Below are 22,778 nucleotides of genomic sequence, written 5' to 3' on the forward strand. Positions count from 1 at the left end.
TCTCATTTCGTACAGGAACACTCTGTGTAAAACTGTGAGCTTTGCCTTAATATACCGGTGCATTAGTGGAAATCAGCTAGAAGCCATTGACATTCTGATAATCTTAGAATAGATTTCTGGCTGGTGATTTTGTGCATGCTGCCCTAGTGCAATATTTCATATTTATTTCCACAACTTATTGCACATCCTTATGGGGGGGGGGCATCCTTGCAGAAAATTGCCAGGGGAAATTAATTTTGTTTTCTTTCACTGGCAGAACAATTTCCCACTTGTCACCCAACTTTCTGATGAGAAGGATTAGGAGAAGCCGGGGAAGCTCTGGTGAAGTCAGTTTTGAGATGAAAGGTTGGCTTTCATGCAGCGCTTCAGGGCTCATCCACACTTCCAGTTGTCCCATTTTTTTTTACCCTGGAAAACCAGCAGTTTAATTCTGCAGTGGAATAAATGGCAATCCGGTTTTCATCGGATTGCCATTTGTTCCAATTGTGCTAAAGAGGGACGCCGGTGGCGCTGTGGGTCGGCGGTTCAAATCCCTGTGACGGGGTGAGCTCCCATTGCTCAGTCCCTGCTCCTCCAACCTAGCAGTTTAAAAGCACGTCAGAGTGCAAGTAGATAAATGGGTACCACTCAGGCAGGAAGGTAAACGGCGTTTCCATGCACTGCTCTGGCTTGCCAGAAGCGGCTTAGTCATGCTGGCCACATGACCTGGAAGCTGTACGCCGGCTCCCTCGGCCAATAAAGTTAGATGAGCACCGCAACCCCAGAGTCGTTCGTGACTGGACTTAACTGTCAGGGGTCCTTTACATTTACCTAGTGCTAAAGAGTAGGTTTTCTGAAGGAAAGTGGCAGGGCAAAGGCAAAACCACTTGGAACTTTGCCTCGAAAGCAGAAAAGAAGCAGGAAAAAGCTTTATAGGCACAAAACAAGCAGAAGTGTGGATAAGCCCTAGGTTTGTCACTGCTGGCTGTTAGATATGATGAGTTTATGGGAGCTCCAGAATCGGAGCACCAGTTTTGAGCAGCAATAGTAAGAGAGGGCTATTGTCTTCATGACCTTAAGGTGGGATGGAAGTTTCCAGCTGAAAGCACAGCTGGAATTCAGAATCTTAGCAACAAGGATCGATTGCATCAGATCTAGCAGTCTGTGTCAGTTTCCCGTTTCTGCATCATTCAGCAGTTTAAAAAAGTGTGTGTGTGTGTGTGTACTAGGAAGGCAAGAAGAATTTGTTTCAGTCCACATTTAAAGGCAAATCTCACTAATTCACACTTTTCAAGAGGAGTCATGAAATGAAACGCTGCCATTCTTCAAAATCTAGACTTCTCCAAATTTTGCAGTGCAGTTATCCAGCCTAGTAATACACACAGACATAAGGCAAACTGTGCATATAAATGCATATATTAGTGAAAATAACATACAAAGGTGCATTACATTAGAGGAACTTGGTTTACGCATATTATGCAAAATGGCATTCAAAAGCGTATGACAGGAGAAGATTGCTCTGAAGTTCTGATAAAATTTCATGGGGAGTTAAAAACTAAGAATCACAAACTGTTGTAGAAATACGGAGAACCAGACTTAAGACTGGAAAACGGAGATACCCAAACTGACAGAATGGCCCATCCCTCAGTTGAACTGCTGTAAATTACATTTGTGGATTGCTTTTATGTTTCCTTCCAGTGGACATATAACAATGGATGAAAGGTATGTTCGTGGGGTCCTTGTCAAAGTATACTGCTTACAACCAACGCTTGCATTTACAAAACAATCAGCTGCTTTTAGTAGCAGCTTTCATTATGTTTTTGTGGGGGGTGGGTGGGGACGCAGATGCCCACAGAAGAAGAAGAAGAGTTTGGATTTGATATCCCGCTTTATCACTACCCTAAGGAGTCTCAAAGCGGCTAACCTTCTCCTTTCCCTTCCTCCCCCACAACAAACACTCTGTGAGGTGAGTGGGGCTGAGAGACTTCAAAGAAGTGTGACTGGCCCAAGGTCACCCAGCAGCTGCATGTGGAGGAGTGGGGAATCAAACCCTGTTCACCAGATTACGAGTCCACTGCTAATGGAATGCCCAAGTAGGGCAGATTCCTCCTTCCCCCCTGCTCACAACACAGGGCAGCCACACACTAAGGGCAGCAACAGCAAAGTTGATACTCTTCACTGTTTTGCCCTATTAAAACGGCCGAATGAGTTCTCCAATACCTGCCTGGCAGCACATCGATATATATGCCAAGACTCCACCTTCCCCTGCTGCCTTAATTGGCAAAGCGTGGTTTGCAAGCATAGCTAAAGTGTTCTCTAAATGTTTATAGAGTCATTCCAGAATAAGCAATTTACAAACTGAGGAGGCAGAACCACGGTCAGAATGGTTTAATACCACCAGTTGGCAATATACCACAGTGAACTGACAGGCCTTTGGGTCACACAGCATTTCTTGCATGCACAAGAGTCCCGAAAGGCAAAGGCAAAGGAAAATATAGCACAATTTAATTCATCTGCAGCAGATGGTGAGGTGGCTAAAATGTCCTGACATGCTGCAAAGACAGAGGAAGCCATTCTGCCCATGATGTGTTCTTTCCTCTTAGATTTTCCATTGAGATAGTGCTTGTGTTTCTTTTCAGTGGAACTTGCAATCATAATTGGGTTGCCAAGATAATATCCTTACAAGTGTGATATGGTAAGACAATGTCAAAAAGAAGGAAAAAAAAGAAAAACACGGGAAAACAAAAGAGATGCCTGTGCTGTAGAAACAGAGATGACTTTCTGATATCAGGATGTAGCAGAATAATGTCATTGTGAGTGTGGGAAGACAACTGTTCAATGTCAAGGCGTTAAAAGGGGGGGCAATGTTAACACATCTCTCTGTGTGACAGTGCGATGCACAGACAACATCTCAACAGTGTCAAGGGGACGCTGATGTGAGTAGCATTGCAAGCGCTAAATCAAAGCGTGCCGTTGGAATCTCTAACGCCTGCCCCATTTTCGAAGCTGCAAATATTAGTTAAATGTTTTAGCATCTTACATCTGCAGAAGGGAGTCTTAACATACTCTTGCATTGTGATGACAAATTACAGGAGTAGCACTGGCAGTTTACGTTTCCTTTGAAAAAGAGAGCGCCGGAAGCTTACAGCATCTCTACGGTGTTTACGATGTTTACAAATATGCAAGGGAAGAGAACTATTTCACCTTGCTCGTGATCCCTTTTTGTTAGGTAGGCTTGGCTGCGACAATGTCTGGCCCAAGATTACCCAGGGAACTGATGATGTGATCAGGGCTATGAATCCAGGTCTCCCCAGCCAAAGTTCAAGATGCCAACCAAGCCACTACCTGCCCGCCCCTTTGCCCGCTCACTATTCCATCACTGCGAAAATTGCTTTTGCTACATACTCCTGCTCCTTGGTGTGAGTGTGTGTCATTTGGATCGACACAGCTGTCTTGCCTGTCTTTTTAAAAAATTATTTACTTTTGTTTAGGGAGTGGCTATGGCGGCTGTCATAAATAGGCTCCTGCACTTGCAAAATTTGCCACCGCACACTGTCTTCAGACTATTCCTTGGACACAATCTGTTTGCTAAGCAAACTCATAGTATACCCTACCTTGCAGATGATGAATTGCTCATTCAGAAAATGTGTTTTCTGTGGAAATTTCACTATGGCATTCAGGCTGCATGCTACTGTTGGTAACTGATCCACTGGTTTATTGATGGGGTGAATCCTGTTCCATGGCAGACCATCAACAGGGTTACCCATAACCCAGACAAAGAGAGAAAGTGGTAAATCTGGAGTGAGGACTTCTGGAGCAGAATGTAAGAAGAGTCGAGCAGGATCAGGCCGGAAGCCTATCTACTTCAATGTCCTTTTCTCATGATGGCCAACAGGATGGGTACGGGAAGCTCACTAAGCAATCGGGTTAGTAGTGCCAATTCCGCCGATCAAAGCAGTCGGAGGGGCACATGTGGGGCAAGGCGATCTCATAGGTAAACTGGCCCCAAGTTCTTAAGGACCCTCCCCACTTGTGATTTTCAGCAACTGGTACCTCTCTGACAGTGGAGGTACAACATGGTCATAATGGACAATAGACTTTGATAGCCTGATCCTCTGTGGAAGTAGGATGAGAAGTTGGCCTATTAGACCAAGAACTTTTGTTGTTTCTTTAAACAGTTTCACAGTGCATCCATGGTTCAGTCTCTGACTACAAACTCGATTCTGGTTTGATGAAGCATTGTCAAAGAAGAAAGGAAGTCTCTGTTGGAATTTTGGATGAGCAGGGGTGCGTGGGTTTTGTGTCTGCTTTTGTTTGTTTGCCTGCTTGTTTTCTTTTTCTTCCCCCACCTGGGGGGACACCTCCTGATTTGACTCTCAAAAAGCCAAATGTTTGCACTGAAGCTTCGAAAAAGAATGATAGAAGAAGATCAATACATGTTCCATTCCCCAGCCTCTGGCTTTTCTACTTAGCTGGATATCCCCTCCCCCGCCCCCTTTTTTATTTCCTTCTCTTTTCCTGAGCAGTAACTGTCTTGAGAGCAGGATCTAGGGCTGATCTTATTCAGGGTTGTTAGGTAGCAATAAATGAGAACTCTCGGCAAACCAAACATTGTTGCAACATCGAAGAGATTTTGTTCCTGCGAAGTTGTAGCCAGTTATCTTGTATTACAGCAAGATTCTCCACAGTACAATACTTAGAGCTGGGCTCTATCTGTGGGCTGTTAGGCTGCTGAACGGAAAATAATATAGTGCAACTGACTTTCAGGGTTGGTGTGTTGTGCAACAAGCACAGAGTGCAATGAGATTGAGTGTTTGTATGTTGGGGGGAGGCTTGGTTAATTTCATTGTACACAGGTTGTGCATTTATTGTATGATGATGATGATGATGATGATGATGATGATGATGATGATGAAAAAGCTTGCTTGGCTAAACCGTTTGCACGGCAGTGGCCACGACTGCTCAAAGCTTGCCTTTTGCGGAGCATTTTAGATTTTAAAGCTTGTTAGGCACATAGAATTAAAAGCTTAGGTATAGGGCTAAACAGGGACGCGGGTGGCGCTGTGGTCTAAACCACAGAGCCTAGGGCTTGCCGATCAGAAGGTCAGCGGTTCGAATCCCCGCGATGGAGTGAGCTCCCGTTGCTTGGTCCCTGCTCCTGTGAAGTAGATAAATAGGTACTGCTCTGGCGGGAAGGTAAACAGCATTTCTGTGTGCTGCTTTGGTTTGCCAGAAGTGACTTAGTCATGCTGGGCACATGACCTGGAAGCTGTACGCCGGCTCCCTTGGCCAGTAAAGCAAGATGAGCATTGCAACCCCAGAGTTGTCCACAACTGGACCTAATGTTCAGGGGTCCCTTTACCTTTTTGCAGGGCTAAATATGTTAGGTGATCATTTTTTATTATTATTATTTTAAGGGAAGGGTTGCATTTCCTAATGCAGGTGTGGAAATCCTTTCTCTACTTAAGGGCCACATTCCCTTCTGGGCAATTTTCCAGGGACCACATGAGAGTGATGGGCAGGAAAACTGGGTGGAGCAACAAATGCATTTTCTTTTCACCTTTGTGCAGTAAGTTTGATACTAAACACACACACACTACTCTATTTTAGAAGTTTTACATTTTTTAAAAAAGAATATGGCCACAGAGGACATGTGCAACCCTCAGATTACTTTCTAATTCCTTTTTTAAAAAGTTTGTGTTTCTGGGTAGAATGCTAAGCATTTTCCATTAAAATCCACTTTGAAACAAAACAGGACAGTTCTGTCCTCCCTGAGATTTGGAATGGACCAGACATCAATGGATCTGCCTATCCCTAGTTGTGAGGCAACAGAGTTGCAGTTTGGAAGCATCTTCCAGGCAAAGAAGTATTTTTATGGGGAAGGGCTCAGTGGTAGAATATCTGCTTGGTATGTAGATGGTCCCAGGTTCAGTCTCCAACGTTTCCTGAATATTCCCAGTCTGGAATCCTGGAAAGCTGGTGCCAGCAGGGCCGTCTTACCCATAGGCACTAGGAGTGCGGGGCACCTGGGCGCCAGGCTCTCAGAGGTGCCAGGCCGAGAGTCCGGGTCCCAAGAGTTGAGTCCAGGGAAAAGCCCGCCCGTTGCTCAGAGCACCGCAGTGGACTCTTCTGCTGCGGGCAGCTCTGCGCCGCGAGTTCAGCGGCGACCAAGCCAGCAAGACACTGAGGTGGCTGGCTGGCTCCGCCCCCTTGTGCACTTGGGACTGGGCAACCTGGGACTGGGCACTGGGTGGATCTTTGCACCCCTGCACCACATATGCTTAGGACAGCCCTGGCTGCCAGTCAGTGTAGTCAGTACTGAGGTAGATGGCCCAATAGCCTGACTCAGTATAAGGCAGCTTGCTGTGTTCCTCTTCTCAGCACTGGGACTGGTTCTACCCGCCATACTAGCCACTGTACCCCATTATACAAGGACTGTAAAGCATGAATTTTACAACACAGCCAAGGTTTTATCTGGCTCTGGTATACTTCTGCATGTTCCTTGGCTCTGACTCAGCTCCTGGTTCATTTCTGACTGCTGCCTATGACTCAGTCCTGACACACAGACATCCTGCAGTGTCTCGTTATTTCACAAGCCACATGCACACGCAGGCCCTTGTTCTATACAAGATCTGTTTACATCGCATAGGTAGAATCCAAAAGGTGTTTTGCCTTGCCCTTCCCGCTGATATATGTCTAGTTGTGTGGGAAGCCCAGGGTTATCTACTGCTTTGTCATTTAAAAGTATTTATAAGCTGCTTAATAGTTCAGTTTTTGTAATTTGAATAGCCACCAATTCTGTATTTAGATTACATTGGGGTGGTTGACCCCAATGAGTCTTTACCAACCTGCCAACAGGTGGGGCTATAGGTGCACCAGAAGGGGTTGCTCATCAAGCAGAGCATCTGTATGGGGTTAACCTAAGTGCACTGTAACTTGTAAAGAACAGATGCAGTGACGGGTTATGGCAGAGCCCTTTGAAATTATGTTCATGTTGAAGTCATGCAAATCCCAACTTACTTTTTCAGTGTACCAAATAAGTAATAAGTGCCCCCACGCCACAAATATTGTAAGGCTTTGCTGCCTTTGTAAGCCATGGAACAAATCAGCATGCATGTTCTACTGCTGACCATTCTTGCTGTTTCCTTTATTGTCAATCTTTGCTAAATACCATGTCCCTGTAGGCTTTAGTAAATCCATGTATTAAAGGTACAAAGGTATTAGGGATTTGTGTGGACATCAAATCTCCAGCTCCCATCAACATCTTAAGTAATTTCAAAAAGAAATCCTAATGCAAGAGCAGGAGGGGGGCTCTGCTCTCCTGATTAAGAGCACACAGACAAGGCCCATCTGATTGTGTTTTCCCATCTGAATAATGAATGTGATTTCCATGCTAATAATCGCTTGTGTGATGCTCTTATGCAACCTACAGCGAGTTAACCCTTGGGTAGGGCTTGCCTTTCACTGCCATAGTTTTGCATTGCTCTAATCTGCTCACATAAAACTGAGCGTTCGCATAAAGCCAGGAGCCTCTGGCTGTGCAGCCAAGCAAAGATGTGACTGACGTGAAAAGACGGAGGCTGCAATCATGTGCCCACTTAACTTTAAGAATTAAGCTCCACTGAACTCCACAGGACTCTATTCTGGGCATTTCTTACAGCTCTGGCCAACCCAGGGGGTTCATGCTGCCTGCCAATCATAGGTGCTGATGAGGTTGTAAATAGGGATGGACAAATCGGTCAGTTTCAGTTCTCATTTCTTTGTCAATCTTTAATTCCATTGTGCTCATTTCTGCATCAGTTTGCGCATATATATATATATATATATATATATATATATATATATATATATATATTAAAAAAGGTGCTGATAAAAAAAGAATTAGTGTTCAGTTTTTCTAATGTACAATGTTTTGCAAGTCTAATATAATCTATGTATTTTTATTACACCTTTGTATACATTACTTGGTTGGAGAACTGCATCACAAATTCAGAGGAGTGTAAATTTCAAAAAATAGCTGCATTTTAGCCTTTTGTATTGTTTTGAGAAGAGTGAATGAGATTGTTTCATATTAAAATGTGAACGGAACCAAATTTCTTCCCATCCCAAGTTCAAAATACTCTTTCCAGCTATGCATGCACAGCACTATGGAGGAATATCCAATGCATTCATTTTGTTAGTGCAAGGATTTACACTTGCACAACAAACTCCACCTCTATCCTTCTCCACCCTCTGCATGTGCTCAGTACCAACCCCAAATGTGCTGCAGAGGGTTGGGGAAAATGTTAGAAGACACAGGGAACTATGGTTTGTTCCTGCATTGCTCCAAAAACAAACTATAGTTATCTGTATTCAGGTGTAATGCAGAAATGTGGAATATTTAAGAATGCAAACCTGAAAATAGCACAGTTTAATTTTCTTATTTATAGAATAAAAGCTTTCAATCACTTTGTACTCACACAAGAGGAGGAGAGGGAGAACATGTCAGCCTAGGTGTTATGCATATACCAGGAAACCATAGGTTCCGGTGACATCCAAGCCAGCCCCCATTTTAATCTCTCTCCAGTGTTCCTGACATGGAACAAGTATGCAATGTGTTCTGTGTTTTTAGGGAGGGATTACAGTTCTGGCTCTCACACTACAAGAAGTAGCAACAGCCACCAACTTTGTTAACTTGAGGGAAGGACCTTAGCTCAATGGAAGAGTATCTGTTTTGCATGCACAAGGTTCCAGGTTCAACGTCCAGCATCTCCAGGTAGGGCCGGGAGAGAACCTTGTCTGAAATCCTGGACAGCTGCCACCAGTCAGCGTAGACTATGCTGAGTTGGATTGGTCCTGTTTTCGGACTTCCCATAGGCATCTTGTTGGCCACTGTGGCTTGTATCCTACTAAATACCCATCAGAGTTAGCTGTGTCCATTAATTTCAATTAGTCCAGTCTGAGTATGGCTAAAACTGGATATAACCTTATAGGAACAGGTTGCTGAAGTAGGTGGGACATTGGCCTGATCCAGCAGGCTCTTCATATGTTCTTAGGGGTGCCAAAAATATCTGCATGTTCATGCTGTTGTTTTTATTAGATTCCTACAATATACAGTAATACCTTGGTTGATGAATGCCTTAGCAGTTGAACGTTTTGGCTCCTGAACGTCGCAAACCCAAAAGTGAGTGTTCCGGTTTGCGAATGTTCTTTTGGAAGCTGAATGTCCGGCAGGGCTTCTGCAGCTTCCAATTGGCTGCAGCCAGTTTCTGCAGCCAATCAAAAGCTGCACCTTGGAAGTTGAACATTTTGGACGTCAAACTGGAGTGTTCCAGTTTGTGAACATTCTTTTGGATGCCAAATGTCTGGCAGGGCTTCGGTGGCTTCTGATTGGCTGCAGCAAACTCCTGCAGCCAATCAGAAGCCACGCCTTGGAAGTCAAACGTTTTGGAAGTCGAACGGACTTCCAGAACAGATTCCGTTTGGCTTCCAAGGTACAAATGTATAACAAGACCATACACATATAAACTAAAATACTACACCCTAACCCCAAAGATGGAGTTTAGGCAATACATCCAAAATCACATCCAAATAACATAGTAAGTCCCTATCCCAGACAACCATTTGTATAGAAGGTGATAAACAGTTTGTGCTCACAGGGGAAAAAATGGTAATGTCCATCTCCAGTTGTCGGTCTGCTTGCAAATGTGATCCCTGTTTTCTGTTTTCTTCAGAGTCCAGTCTGAGCTCACAAAAAAGATCTAGATCCTTGTTCACCTTTTATGGCAAGTGGTGCATTACCTTCCTGTTTTTATACTTGGAAATGTGCACATTGCTCTAAAGAACATTTCTAGGCAAGTAAGATATTAGTTTTGTTACGACCAAAAAACCTTTCCTTGCTTGCTCTCAGGTACTTCCCAAGGCATATTTTCTACAATAATACGCTGTTTGGTTTTATAGGGCTGTATAAATGGTAAAAAGCTACCAAATCGCAGTCCATAAAACCTGAAAAATTTAGAATGTAGCACTTTGCTAATGGCATATCCGGCACCTGCTATAACATGGCTAATGCTGTTTATTTCCATAAGAGGGTGTTTAATTCAGTTTTTAAAGAAATCTTATTTTCAATTTAAAATGTGTCTTCCATAGTGCAAAGAATTAACATCATTCAAACTATCTTCTTCTAAAAGAAGGAAACTTGGTTTTTTAAGGGGGAGTTTTTAATTATATTTCCATTTTGTTTAAAATTTGTAAAGATTTGTTGCTTCTGCTGCTATCAGGGCTTTGAAAAATGACAAACGCTGCATTCCTGTTTCTTTCTAACTCTCTCGCCTCTTCTTTTCATTACTGTCATAAAAAGAATTAGAGGACCTACTACGTGAGCGCATGGGGCATAAAACACAAAACACTTTCTGAAAGGTAATTTCCCAAGAATGCAAACGAAAACAACAGCACACAATATGTTTGATTGTTGGGTCTTGTCATTCATTGCGGCATTACGCGCTTTCCCTGAAGCTACGAATAGCCTCCATCTTGAAAAATGACGGATATAAACATGAAAAGTGCTAATAATTTGCAAGCAGAAATGTTCCAGAGCCAGACTTGATTCTAAACAATTTTGTCAAACACACACACACAATGTTTTATTTTCTTTCTTGTTCAAGGGCTGCTGTGGTGATGTCAACTAGGAAGTGGCTTAATTTAATTTGAGAGGAAATGTGTCGCCCTCCCCAAAAAGATACAGATTTGCATAACATTGGCATCTGCTCATTTGTGCATGTATGCAAATTTAGAAACAATAACTGTGATTTAAATAGAGTTACAACACATGCCACCATAGTGGGGAAGGCTGAGGCCAGGTAACCCGTGCGTGCCTGTTCGGTCTGCTACCCAGGTGCTGCTAAATGTTGGATGAGCAACTTGACTGTCCCCCTGGCTTTCCCTTCTTAGGGTTTTATATTTTCATATTGAACTTGTGGGCAAGACAGCCTTTCAGACAGAGGACTCCTTCAGATAAAGGACTATACTTGGTACAGTGGGGCATATGGCCACACTACACACCAGCGAGTTTGGGAAGAAATTGATAGGCCGATTGTTGCCTGTATATTTTTAAAGATGCACATCACATGGTATCTGTGCTGGTTCCAGATTTATGTCTTTATTTTCTTTTGTGGTGAGGGGGATGGACCTTTGTCCAGATGCTATTAGCTAGCTCTCCCACCTGCTTCACCTGAGCCACTTCACCTGAGTGGGTACATTTTCTTCTTGCTACTGTTGCTCTGCCTCTGCTCTCTTAGACACACATACTTTCCACAGAGAGAGCAAGATTGCCAGAACACCCATCATTTTAATCTGCCTAGCGCCTACCAGATTCTGTTTTGGGCCTGCCTTGAGTGCCCCAGACACCACCCAAATGGGATGTATATAACACTAAGCAAATCATATCTGAGCTTCTTTTCAGCTGAAATTCTACTCTGCAGTGCTCTTAATGAAATGGCAAATCTACACAGATCATGGTGGTGATGATGTAAAAGATGCTTTAGATAACAAGAAGCCCCTGGGGTTCTGGATGAACTATAATGCCCCATTGGGCCCTTTCTAATATTCTATGATTAGGTGATTACATTTTTTGTGAATATTCCACCCTTTTTTCACGGGCTATTAAACTGCATAAGTACAAGTCGAAATGTACAACTTTGACATCGCTCAAGGCACCGATGGAAGTAGGGAGTTCTTTTCTCGCATAAAATGTTTTAATGCCTTTTGTTCCTTCTAATGCATGGATTTAATAAAGCCTACAGGGATGTAATATTTACTGTCGGTTGACATGTCATAAATGGGTGAACTGCATCATTTTAACAATACATTAAGGAGTGTGTGAGTGCAATTTAAATCATATGAAATGTCCCTGCAGCTCCATCTTAAAAAATGCATGCACGTGTTTACGTTAAAGCAAAAGTACTTCGGAGACTTTAAGAGAGCATTGACTGCCTTCTTTACTAAAGACTAACTTGATTGTGATCCAGTGGGCAAAATGCAGTGTGACAGTGGCAAAACTGTTTTGTGTGTCTGTCCTGTTCCCATGGAACCAGTGCAGATAAATGCTCCTCTGCTGTTTTTATGACTAAATCTCTGAACTTGTCTTGTCAGTCAAAGTGACCTATGTAGGGCGGGAGAGGCAAAGATCTGGTCCACCTGCTCTAACTTCACCCACTGGCTTACGAAGCAGTTGTTTTGAGTGGTGCTTTCACATTATGTTTGATCATGTTAATTCTAGAAGGGCTAGTGACTTAAATGATAGCTTTAATGGGCCTGGAACAGCAAAATCCCTCAGCAGCTCTCATACCTTCGACACACTTAATTGCATTGACCTATAGTTGTCTGTGGGTTGACTCAACACCTTCGGTTGTTGCATATGTTTAATTAGTTCCTACTTATGTCACACTTGTAGGCTGGATTATGTTCTCCTCAGGCAACTGGACTCTGCTGCAGGCTCATTCTAGCTTTTCATGCAAAGGGTTGTCTCTATTTTCTCCTGTGAAATGTTGGAGCAATTTTTATATGAAGCCTCTGTTCCGTTCTGTAAAATGGGGATACCTGTCAGAGTCTTGGTGGATGTTGATACTGTATCAGTGTTTTCCACTTTAGTGAATATTTCACATCAGTAATGATGCATATTTTATTCTTAATATGATAATTCTGTCATGTGCGCAGCAAACTTGCTTTCTTGCATTCCCCTTGGGCTAGAATTTCACTCTCTTCCTTTGTGCTACATGTCTTTAATCTTACTGCACAAATTTGCACCCTTGGATGGCTGTAGGTCAGCCTTCCCCAAGGTGGTGCTTTCCTGATGCTTTAGACTACAAGTCCCATCATTCCTGAGCACTGGGGGCACTGATTAAGGCTGGTGGAAGTTCTAGTCCCAAACACCTGGAAATCACCAGCTTGGGGAAGTCTGCTGCAAATTCTTCTGAGTTGTGAGTGTTAAGTTGTGGGCGAACATATCAGACAACACAGTGAGTCTTCAAACAGCTCTTCTTTATTCTGAGTCCAGAACTGAACTGAACTGAAGGGCTCAGTCAGCCTGCTTATATAGAGCTCCAGTACCTTGTTACTGTAACAACTTTCTAAAACTATCCAAACACTGAACGTCACTTTTGATCCTTCATTTGCATAACTATCTACAGTATCCCCCTGCTGGCCCAGGGTGAGAACTTCAGTACATAACAGTGAGCACACTCACTGAACTGCCAATTCATAGATGTGCTAGGTGTGCCCCCATTGTCTCAATTCACTAGTTAGTTAGTTAAATCATCATAATAATCATCTTTCCTTTCTTAAATGGAACTGAAAGTTCCATGCATGCTTCCTATCCAGTCATGGACCAGATGCATCCTGCTGAGATCTTTTGCTTTCAGATCTTGTCATGTTAACTGTTGCTGCTGGCCAAATGTATCACGAATGTTGTAAACAACAACACCCAGGTCCAAGCATCCTATTTGGGCCATGATCTGATTTGTATTTGACCAGGATTCCTTCATGTGTGACATTTCCTTTCTTTTTCATTTGCAGGCAATGACAATGGTGAAACCCTCCCAGAGTCCATCCCGTCTGCTCCTGGGACACTGCCCCATTTTCTGCAAGAGCCAGACGATGCATATATAATCAAAAGCAACCCTATTGTGTTGCGCTGCCGAGCTGTGCCTGCAATGCAGATCTTCTTCAAGTGCAATGGGGAGTGGGTGCACCAAAATGAGCATGTCTCTGAGGAGAGCATGGACGAAAGTACAGGTAAGGAAGAAATTCCGTGTGGCACTGAATGAATTATCTGCTCCAAACACATTGGTCATTATCCTTGTTCACTTGTATCTCAGGTCTATGGCTGGCTTTCTCCATTTTCCATTCCTCTGCCCCCCAGTCTTTGGCCATATTTGCACTACACATTTAAAGCAGTATTCTGTCGCTTTAAACAACTCCCCCCCCCCACAAAGAATCATGGGTTTTGTAGTTTGCTAAGGGTGCTGAGAGTTTTTAGTAAATAGTTATTCTCCTCACAAAGTTCCAATTCCTATAGTTCCCTACAAAGAGGGGATGATTGTTAAATTATAGTACCCTGGAAGTTGTGGTTCTGTTAGGTTATCAGTAAGGCTACCAATGGCTCCTCAGTCATGATGGATGTGTAAGACTTTCCCTATCAAATGCAGTATGCCTCTGAATACCTGGTGCTGGGAGTCACAGCTATTGCATTCAGGCCTTCCTTTGGGCATCTGTCTGGTCACTGTGAGATCAGGAGGCTGGACTAGTTGGGCCTTTGGCTGGCTCCAGGGGGACTCTTCTGGTGTTCTTACATGAGGGAGTTATAATGCCTGACTTTGGTTAAGATAAAACTCTCTTTTGGCATTCAAAGTGAACGTGTGAAGAGGGGCTTCTGTTTTCAACTGACCACAGTTGTCATTGTCCATGCAAACACACATAGAAGCCCTCTTCAGACCCACCTGCTCAAGAAGGGAAGGGAACAATGGTGGCAGAGGTGCCACCTTACGAGAGCGATTTGGGGGGCAATGGAGTACATGTGATGTCCCGACATCGTGCATGTGATGTCAGGATGTTGGGAGGAGCCGGGGGTGGCTGCATGGCTTCAGTGGCTGGTGGCTCCTTCTCCTTCTCTTTCTGGCTCTGCCACCAGCAGAAGGCTGCTCAACTCTCCCTCCCCTCTGCAGCAGGTGGAGGAGGCGAAGGAGCCTCTGTGCTACTTGGACATTGGAGGGGCCCGACCCCCAAAACATAAGGCGGGCCAAAAGGGCTTGACCCCCTTGAGCTGGCACTCCTGCATGATGGGGACATTAAGGGTGGGACCAAGACTCATTCATATGTCCTGCATCCTTATCTCCTCTATGTCACTTGTATGCCCAAATAGGTCTTGTGATAGCTAAATATGTTAACTGTGCAGTGAAAGTGTATTGACTCAGAATCAATAGTCTTTAGGGTTGCGGTCTTAGAGGACTATGCTAGATGCTTTGCGACATTTTGCTGGCTTTTTCTTTGAGAATGGCTCTGCATAGCTTGCTGCCCCATGTTGAGTTGGGAACAGTCATGAAATGTTAGGCCAGCAGTTCACAGCACCGTAGTCTGACTCCCTTATTAGTTGTTTGGCAGCTAATGAAGCTAAATGGAAGAACTCTGTTTTGCAATAAAGGCATATCTGCAAAGCGAGAGCTTGTAAGGCTGGGGAGGGTGTTGAGAAATGATCCACAGATTTTATCAGGCTTCGAGCAAATCCTATATCCTTTCTCATTTAGAAACAAACATCTTGATAAGTATTGCAAACCAATTTAACGGTTCTGCTGCCTTGTAATCTCACAGGCCTGTGTTGTTATTACTCCCCCTACACACACACACACACACACACACACACCCCCTTACACCATTACACTTTCCCAGATTGCTAGGCAACTCTGTGTCTTGGAAATAATAATGTGAATATAATATTCTCTTACAGAAAACACACACACACACCCTTGAATAGATAATAGCAAGGAAGAACATGCAATTAAAAATTGTCACATTTTCTAAAACGGTGTAGGAAATAAGTTGACTGACAGATTATGGGGAAGAAAAATACATCATTTTCATAGTGTCATCTTCCAATGGATCTTTTTTTTTTTTTTGGCAGCTTTAGACTGAAATATATATATATAAATACATGAGAAAGCCTTCTTACAATTTGCCCCTGTTTTAGGAGTGGCTCATATCACAAACTGGGCAATTTTACCCAGGGCACCACACATTGGAATAATTCCAATAGTTCTCACACAGCATGACCAAACCATGGTTTTGTGTTGTGTTCACATTGAGGAACCAGCCTGGGTGAAGCCTTAGAATCCCTTTCTTTCTTCTCCTCCTCATTTGTAGCCAGAGGAAGGACCTTGTTTGTGCTTGCTCTTATCCAGATTTCATAACAGTAGTTGTACGATGTTCGTTTAAAATGCACATTAAAGAAGTTGTGGCTCACTAAAGAAAAAGTATATCTTGAGTAACAGCTGTACTTATTGCAAGCTGATAACGCTGCAAAAAATATTTATGGGTAATAGCTTTATTGTCCTTAACATTCACACACCCCATGGCTATGTCAAGAGGAATATTTGAATATATAGATAATGCATAAGATAAATATAATTGGTTTCTAGAGGAATCCTTGCATTGAGTACACTGTATTGCATATTCTTGGATTGTATTCTCATGCAAGAAATCATTCTGTGGTATCTGTATCAAAAGCAACCGCTGTCCTGGAAGCTGTTGCTAGCAGCAGACTATACTGTCAGATAGTCACAGTATTTCAAACTTTGCTTCTTTAAAGGAAAAACCCTAATAAAATGTAGTTCTTTAATCTCGTTGCTAAGATGAAGCTTTAAAAGACATTTTAGTTTCAATTAATAATTAGCTTTAAGAAATTCTAATAAGACTCTGCTTTTTAATTATCCACATCCAAATTGCCTGTACAGGTATTTCAGCCTGCAGGCATCTAATCATCAGAGAGATGAATCCACTTGTTCTGGCAATTGATGCTGCGTGGTCCCTTTAGTGGCACAGCTTGATGTTCCTTTTATTTATTTATATTGAGACACAGATTTCATAGCCAAAAGGATAAGGGCATCCATCTTTATCAGAGTCTGAGTTTCAGAGTCTCCAGGCTACAGAGCCTGAAATTTGCCAGCCCAGCCTTTGAGCTTCCTCCTCAAAGTGGCTTTTACTATGTGAGATCCAACAGGAGACAATATAGTACAGTTGTCAGACTGCGGGGTTTGGCCGGCCTTATTGGTCTAAACCACTGAGCCTCTTGGGCTTGCCGACTGGAAGATCGGTGGTTCGAATTCCTGTGACGGGATGAGCTCCCATTGTTCTGTCCCAGTTCCTGCCAACCTAGCAGTTCAAAAACACATCAGTGCAGGTAGATAAATAGGTACTGCTGTGGCAGAAAGGTAAACAGCATTTCTGTGCGCTCTGGTGTCCATCATGGTGTTCTGTTGCACCAGAAGCGGTTTAGTCCTGCTGGCCACATGACCCTGAAAGCTGTCTGTGGACAAACGCTGGCTCCCTTGGCCTGAAAGCGAGATGAGCGCCACAACCCCAGAGTCACCTTTGACTGCACTTATCTGTCCAGGGATCCTTTACCTTTTCCCCTACCTTGCAAGGGACCACTGCAACCCCTCTTGTTCTCTCCTCTCCTCTTTGCTATCCGTGCCTCCCCACATGTCCTCTCTGAGATGTGAGCAGTGGCAACAGAGAGCAGCATTTCCCAGTTGCCTTGCACTCTGGATAGATATGTGGATTGGGAATGGATTGCAGCAGCAAAGGCAGTTCTAGGAGAGCACGACTGCACCGGGCGTGGAGCTTCTGGGGTGCTGCAGCAGGCACCACCAGTGGCGTAGCGTGGGTTATCAGCACCCGGGGCAAGGCAAGTAATTTGCGCCCCCTAACCCGTGGATTTCCCTAACCCCCAGATGTTGTGCCCGGTGCGGCCGGCCCACCCTGCACCCCCCACGCTACGCCACTGGGCACCACAACTGTGAAGTTCATTGGAAGGTGAAAGGCGGGAGTCGTGCTAGATTTTGGCATCACACAGGGCGCCACTGAAATTTGAGACATTGACAGCAGCAGAAGGTGGACTTGTTCAAGCACTAGTGAGGCATGCAGTGTGGTGAAAGTGCCCTCCCAAAACTGACGTCTCTGCTGTTTACCTGGGCAGGGCTGGGACCAAGGCAGGGTCAGAATCATGTGAGTGCACTAAGTCAGGGCAGTGCCATCAATCCAGCAGCCCTGTTGCAAGCATCACAGCACTGTCAGGGTTAGGCTTGGATTGGCAGGCTCAGATGGAGGGTGGGTAAAACGCTGCTAGCGATAAGCATAATTCCGATTGTGAGGGATTTGCCTCGGCATCTCTGCAGACTCCTTTTAGCATATCCATGATTAAAAGAGAGGTGTGGTGCGGGTGGGAAAGAGGAGCTAATTGCAATAGGAATGAAGTCAGAAACACAGTGCATGAGTTTGCTTTTGGATAAATCGATAGTCCATGGGCTGCCAGTGTGCTGGTTGGGTGGAGTTGGAGTCAGTCTATGGCACAAGAATAATGAAAGAAAGGAATTTGCAGCTTTGCTGGGAAATAAGTAGCTGTGCTGAATTAATTAAAAAGTCAGAGTTCATTTATTACTGCTTTTTTTGTAAATCTGTGTCACTTTGATGATCTCTCTGGATGGAAAACTTCACAGTTTCAAAATACTGAAATAAATTACAAAAGATAGAACTCTGTCCATGCCAGCCCTACCTTGCTGACACTTTAGCAGCCCTGTTCTCCATTGTCCCTGCTACCACTAGGGGATGCACGTCCTGTTTCGCCACTTGAGGCGAAAAGGGAAGAACTCCCTTGCCCTGATGCCACCGGCACCACTTTTCTACTGCCACCTCCCCTGCTGGCAGAGTCGCAGTAACAGCATCAGTGCCAATTTGGGGTGAGATCTTTCCAAAATCGCACAATTTCGGCCAATACCAGCGCCATTTCTGTGGAGATGACAAGATGCCTCCTTGGGGGCTTCTGCTGCTTGAGGTAGCTGTTTTAGTCTGCATAATGACTGAGCCAGTTCTGGCCACTGCCCTCTCTTTTCAATTCCTACCCTTGCTTGTGCTCAAATCTTCTGGCTTCCTATTATTAGCTGCTATTCCTACTGCTTTCCAAGCCTTCCCACCTGCCCACTTCCTGTGATGACACTGACATCACAGCAGTTCAGCCAATAGGTAAGTGCAGTTACCAGGAACCCATTATTTCACCTGTGGCTCTTACGTCCCTGAGAACCAGTGCAGTATAGCTGATAGAATGTTCGACTAGGACCTGGGAGGGCAGAGTTCAAATCCCCTCTCAGCTATGAAGCTCACCGGGTGATTTTGAGACAGTGGTAACTCAGGTTATATACGCTTCAGGTTACAGACGCTTCAGGTTACAGACTCCGCTAACGCAGAAATAATACCTCGGGTTAAGAACTTTGCTTCAGGATGAGAACAAAAATCTTGCTCTGGCGGCGCGGTGGCAGCAGGAGGCCCCATTAGCTAAAGTGGTGTTTCATGTTAAGAACAATTTCAGGTTAAGAACGGACCTCCAGAACGAATTAAGTACTTAACGCGAGGTCCCACTGTAGTGCTGTGAGTTTGGAGGGCTGTAGGTTGTTTTCCTGAGCCCCTTCTAATTCCTGGATCCAGTAGGGATCCAATTGCTGGACCAACCAGAGGAGTTTCTTGGCAATGGGCCCCTAACTATGGGAGACACATGATTCCCTCAGGGTGTTAATACTGTGAGCCCCTCCATTGTAGTCTCAGGTTGTATATACAGCCAAATATCATAAAGACACCATGGTCTCTGCTGTCCCTATTCTGAGGAAACCGAAACCTGGGTAAGCACCCGGAACCTGTGAAGTCTCACCCTGTTCAGAGATTGGGATAGTGCATAAGGGGTATGTAGATTAAATCAGTTTTCCACAACCTGGTGCCCATTCATATTCCCTGAGCATTGGACATTATTGCCAGGTCTGTAGTCCAAAAAACATTTGGAGGACACCTAGTTGAAGAAGCCTGGATTAAATTAAAATGCCATTAATATCGTCATCCGAAACAAATATTTGAGACAGACCTGGTGCGGTGGCCAAGGGATAATGAATCAAGAATCTTCTGGTTGAAATACCTGCCAGGCCATGGTATAGAGGAATAATAATGCTGGCCTACCCTACAGGTCATATGTTTTGAATATTCGAAAGAATAAAGACATGTTCTAAATGGTTATAACAATAAATGCTACATCTCCTAAGTGCTATCAGGAAGAAGTGGGGAAGAATCTCTTGGGGTGCCTCTACTTCCATATGTACCAGGATGTTTGGTTCCTTCTCATGGCATACCAGAGGGAGGGAGCCTGACACTTGCTGTGTCTCATTCTCATCATGCTAAACAATGGATTGGCATGATGTCAGAACGTTACTGATTAGTGGAAGCTTGCTTTGTCTGTTGCTCGATGGTGCTTGAGGGCACAAGTCGTCCTTTGTTATGAACCGAACGCTTCTAGGATGCAGATAAAGCTAGTTAAGAGTTTAAAATAAATTGAGAAAAAGGAAAGCCTCCCCACCTTCAATTTTAACATTTTTGAGAGCATGCTTCAAATTGGCTCTAAAGTACTCCCAACTCCTGTTTTCCCAGTAGGATGAGACCTGCTATGAGTAACTAAAGTTTTCATGTCTGATAAATAAAAAGATTACAGCAATAACTGCTGTCAGCATTTTTCTCATTTAAACAAATAAAGCTGACAAATGATGAAGTTTGGTGCTTGCTCCGTTATGTTTAGCACATAGCAAGCAATTATTCATCCTCTGCCAGCATTAGTCTGTCTGCTGCTAAACCACCCAGCAGTGCAGAAAGCTTATTAGCATAGCAATACCAGAGGCAAAACTCCCCATATTCTTTGAGGCTGTGCTGGATGACAAAGGATGATGCTTATAATTTGCACAATAATTTAAAGGGATGGGCTACCACTGTGAATTGGAATTACATAAGGTATCGGGGAACAATGTTGGTTTTCATTTATAATGCATTGGTTCTTACTCGAGTTGATTAGAGGTTCTTGCCATGTAATTTCTATTATTATCGTTCCTGTCGAGGCAGGGGAGATCTGTTGTTTAAGGAAACAGCAAAATATTTCCCCTCTCAGCAAGGAGGTCTCCCTCCCGAACTGCGCCTGGTGTGTCTGTCTTATTTGTTAAATTTGCACCCCACCCTCTGATAGAGACACATGAGGTTGTTCCATGTCACAAGTGGGGAAGCTGAATACGGCCCTCAAGGCCTTGTTTTCTGGCCCTTGGGCCCTTGGGACTCATCCTCCTCAGCCACACTCTCATTTCCCCAGACCAAGCCCCTCACTGCCCTTACTTCACATTCTGCTTTAGTGATTTTGCCCTTCAATTGTGGTAATGGCTCTTGCTTCCCTGGATAGAAGATACAGAGCTCTCTCTCTCTCTCTCTCTCTCTCTCTCTCTCTCTCTCTCTCTCTCTCTCTCTCTCTCTCCCCCCCCCCAAATTAGCTGACTGTACAGAGGTGAAACATGTTCCCCACAACTGCATCTTGCAGTCTGTTGGAGTTTGGCCTGTGGAAAATCGAGGGCTTCAAATCCCCACTCAGCCATGAATCTTATAGACTGAACCTTTAAGAATGTTGCACACATACACGTTTTTAAGTGTGTGTGTGTGTGTGTGTGTGTGTGTGTGTGTGTGTGTGTGTTTTATTGGCATGGTCTGCTAGATTTTGGTCTCTTGGTTTCTGGTGTGCATTGAATGTGTACGTATTCAGGTGTCTGGTGGAGAAAATCTCAGCATATTTTCAAAATGTTTTCAAAAACCCTCTTGCTTTTAGAATATCAATGAGGCATTTTTACTTCTAAAACAAGAAGAACACAGTGGCCCAGTTTGATTGTAATGCTGAACACAGTTCAGCCCTCTGGAGGCCAGTGTCAAGGAGCCTAAGTGAAGCATCCCCCCACCTCACAGCCAAGAGGAGGACTTTCGTGGAATTTAATTTCAGTTTTAAATAAATTTATCTTAGAGTTATGTTCAAACCGAAAACATTCAGCAACCAAGGCGCGGATTCTGATTGGCTACAGGAGCCTCCTCCACTCAGTTGGAAATCGCAAGAGCCGCGTCGGACGCTCAGCTTCCAGAGAACATTCACAAACTGGAACACTCACTTCCGGTGTTCGGGAGCCAAAATGTTCAAGTCGCAAGGCGTTCGGGATCCAAGGTACAACTGTATCTTGATCCCCCTTCCAAGTCTGGCAACCTCTCTTGGAGGATTACAGAAGGAAGTGGGGGCAGGGAGCAAATTAGCTAAACTCTGGACTGGCTTGGACTTTTTAATGATTTTTATTTCAAATGGCGAACTGTGTGTGACTGATTTTCCAATTAGAAATGCCTGGTTAGTCCACCTTATGAACTGCTGCTCAGAATGAGATTTTTAAAAGCCAAGGATGATCTTCATGCATGGACCACAAATTATTAAGTCCCTACCTGGATACTTTTTAATCAATGAGCCTCATCTCAGTCTTTCTTCAGGCACTCAAAATAATGCCTAAGGGCCCCAGAGAGGGGTGCAAAATGCTGACCCCTCCCACAGTGTTTGTGTGCCCCAGGCACCCTCAGCTTTCCTCCATTGGGAATGTCTGGTGAGGCCTTCTAAATATGTTTGTGTGAACATGCTTAGAAGCTCCTTTCAGTCCTTCCAACTCAACATATTAAGGTCATGGAGGAGCAGTTCTGTCGAGGACATATTGCCCCCTTCTATTTGAGCCTCATGCATTATTTTTGAATGCTGAATGAGATCAAATCCATTGTGCTTGCAAAACTTACCCAGTAAGCTGGGTGGCTGTTCCCCTTGTTTACTCCTAAGCACCGGGTAATACCCAAGTTCTTGTATTATGAAAGGAGTGTTTGTGTTTAATTTTTCTGTTCTTTCCAACCACTCATTAATTTGATAAATTGATTCCCTCCCCTTGGTCACCATCACCTCTCCCCAAAATTCCTATATTAGTTAGCCTTCCTTCATAAGCAAGTACTCCAAGGCCTTGATATTCTAGCTGTCTTTCTGTACCCTTTTCAGTTCAATAATGCTATTTTTGAGATAGAGTTACCAGAACTGTACATGTAATCACACCAAAGGTTTTTATATCCCTTAGATTATTTTCTGTACTGTTGAGATCTTTGTAATTTATATTGATGGCATTATGACAGCTGGCAAATAA

General features: G+C 43.9%; 1 protein-coding gene across 2 annotated transcripts in view; it reads left to right on the top strand.

Moving 5' to 3' along the window:
• UNC5D (unc-5 netrin receptor D) overlaps positions 1-22,778 on the top strand; it is a 405,072-nt gene that overhangs the window by 174,560 nt on the left and 207,734 nt on the right. For both annotated transcript variants that reach the window (XM_081890876.1, XM_081890877.1), the window contains exon 2: positions 13,531-13,749. In XM_081890876.1, coding sequence (XP_081747002.1) covers positions 13,531-13,749 — 219 coding nt within the window. The remainder of the gene's footprint in view (positions 1-13,530; positions 13,750-22,778) is intronic.

This window comes from Podarcis melisellensis (assembly GCF_964234715.1).
Source record: "Podarcis melisellensis genome assembly, chromosome: 15".
Taxonomy (NCBI): Eukaryota; Metazoa; Chordata; class Lepidosauria; order Squamata; family Lacertidae; genus Podarcis; species Podarcis melisellensis.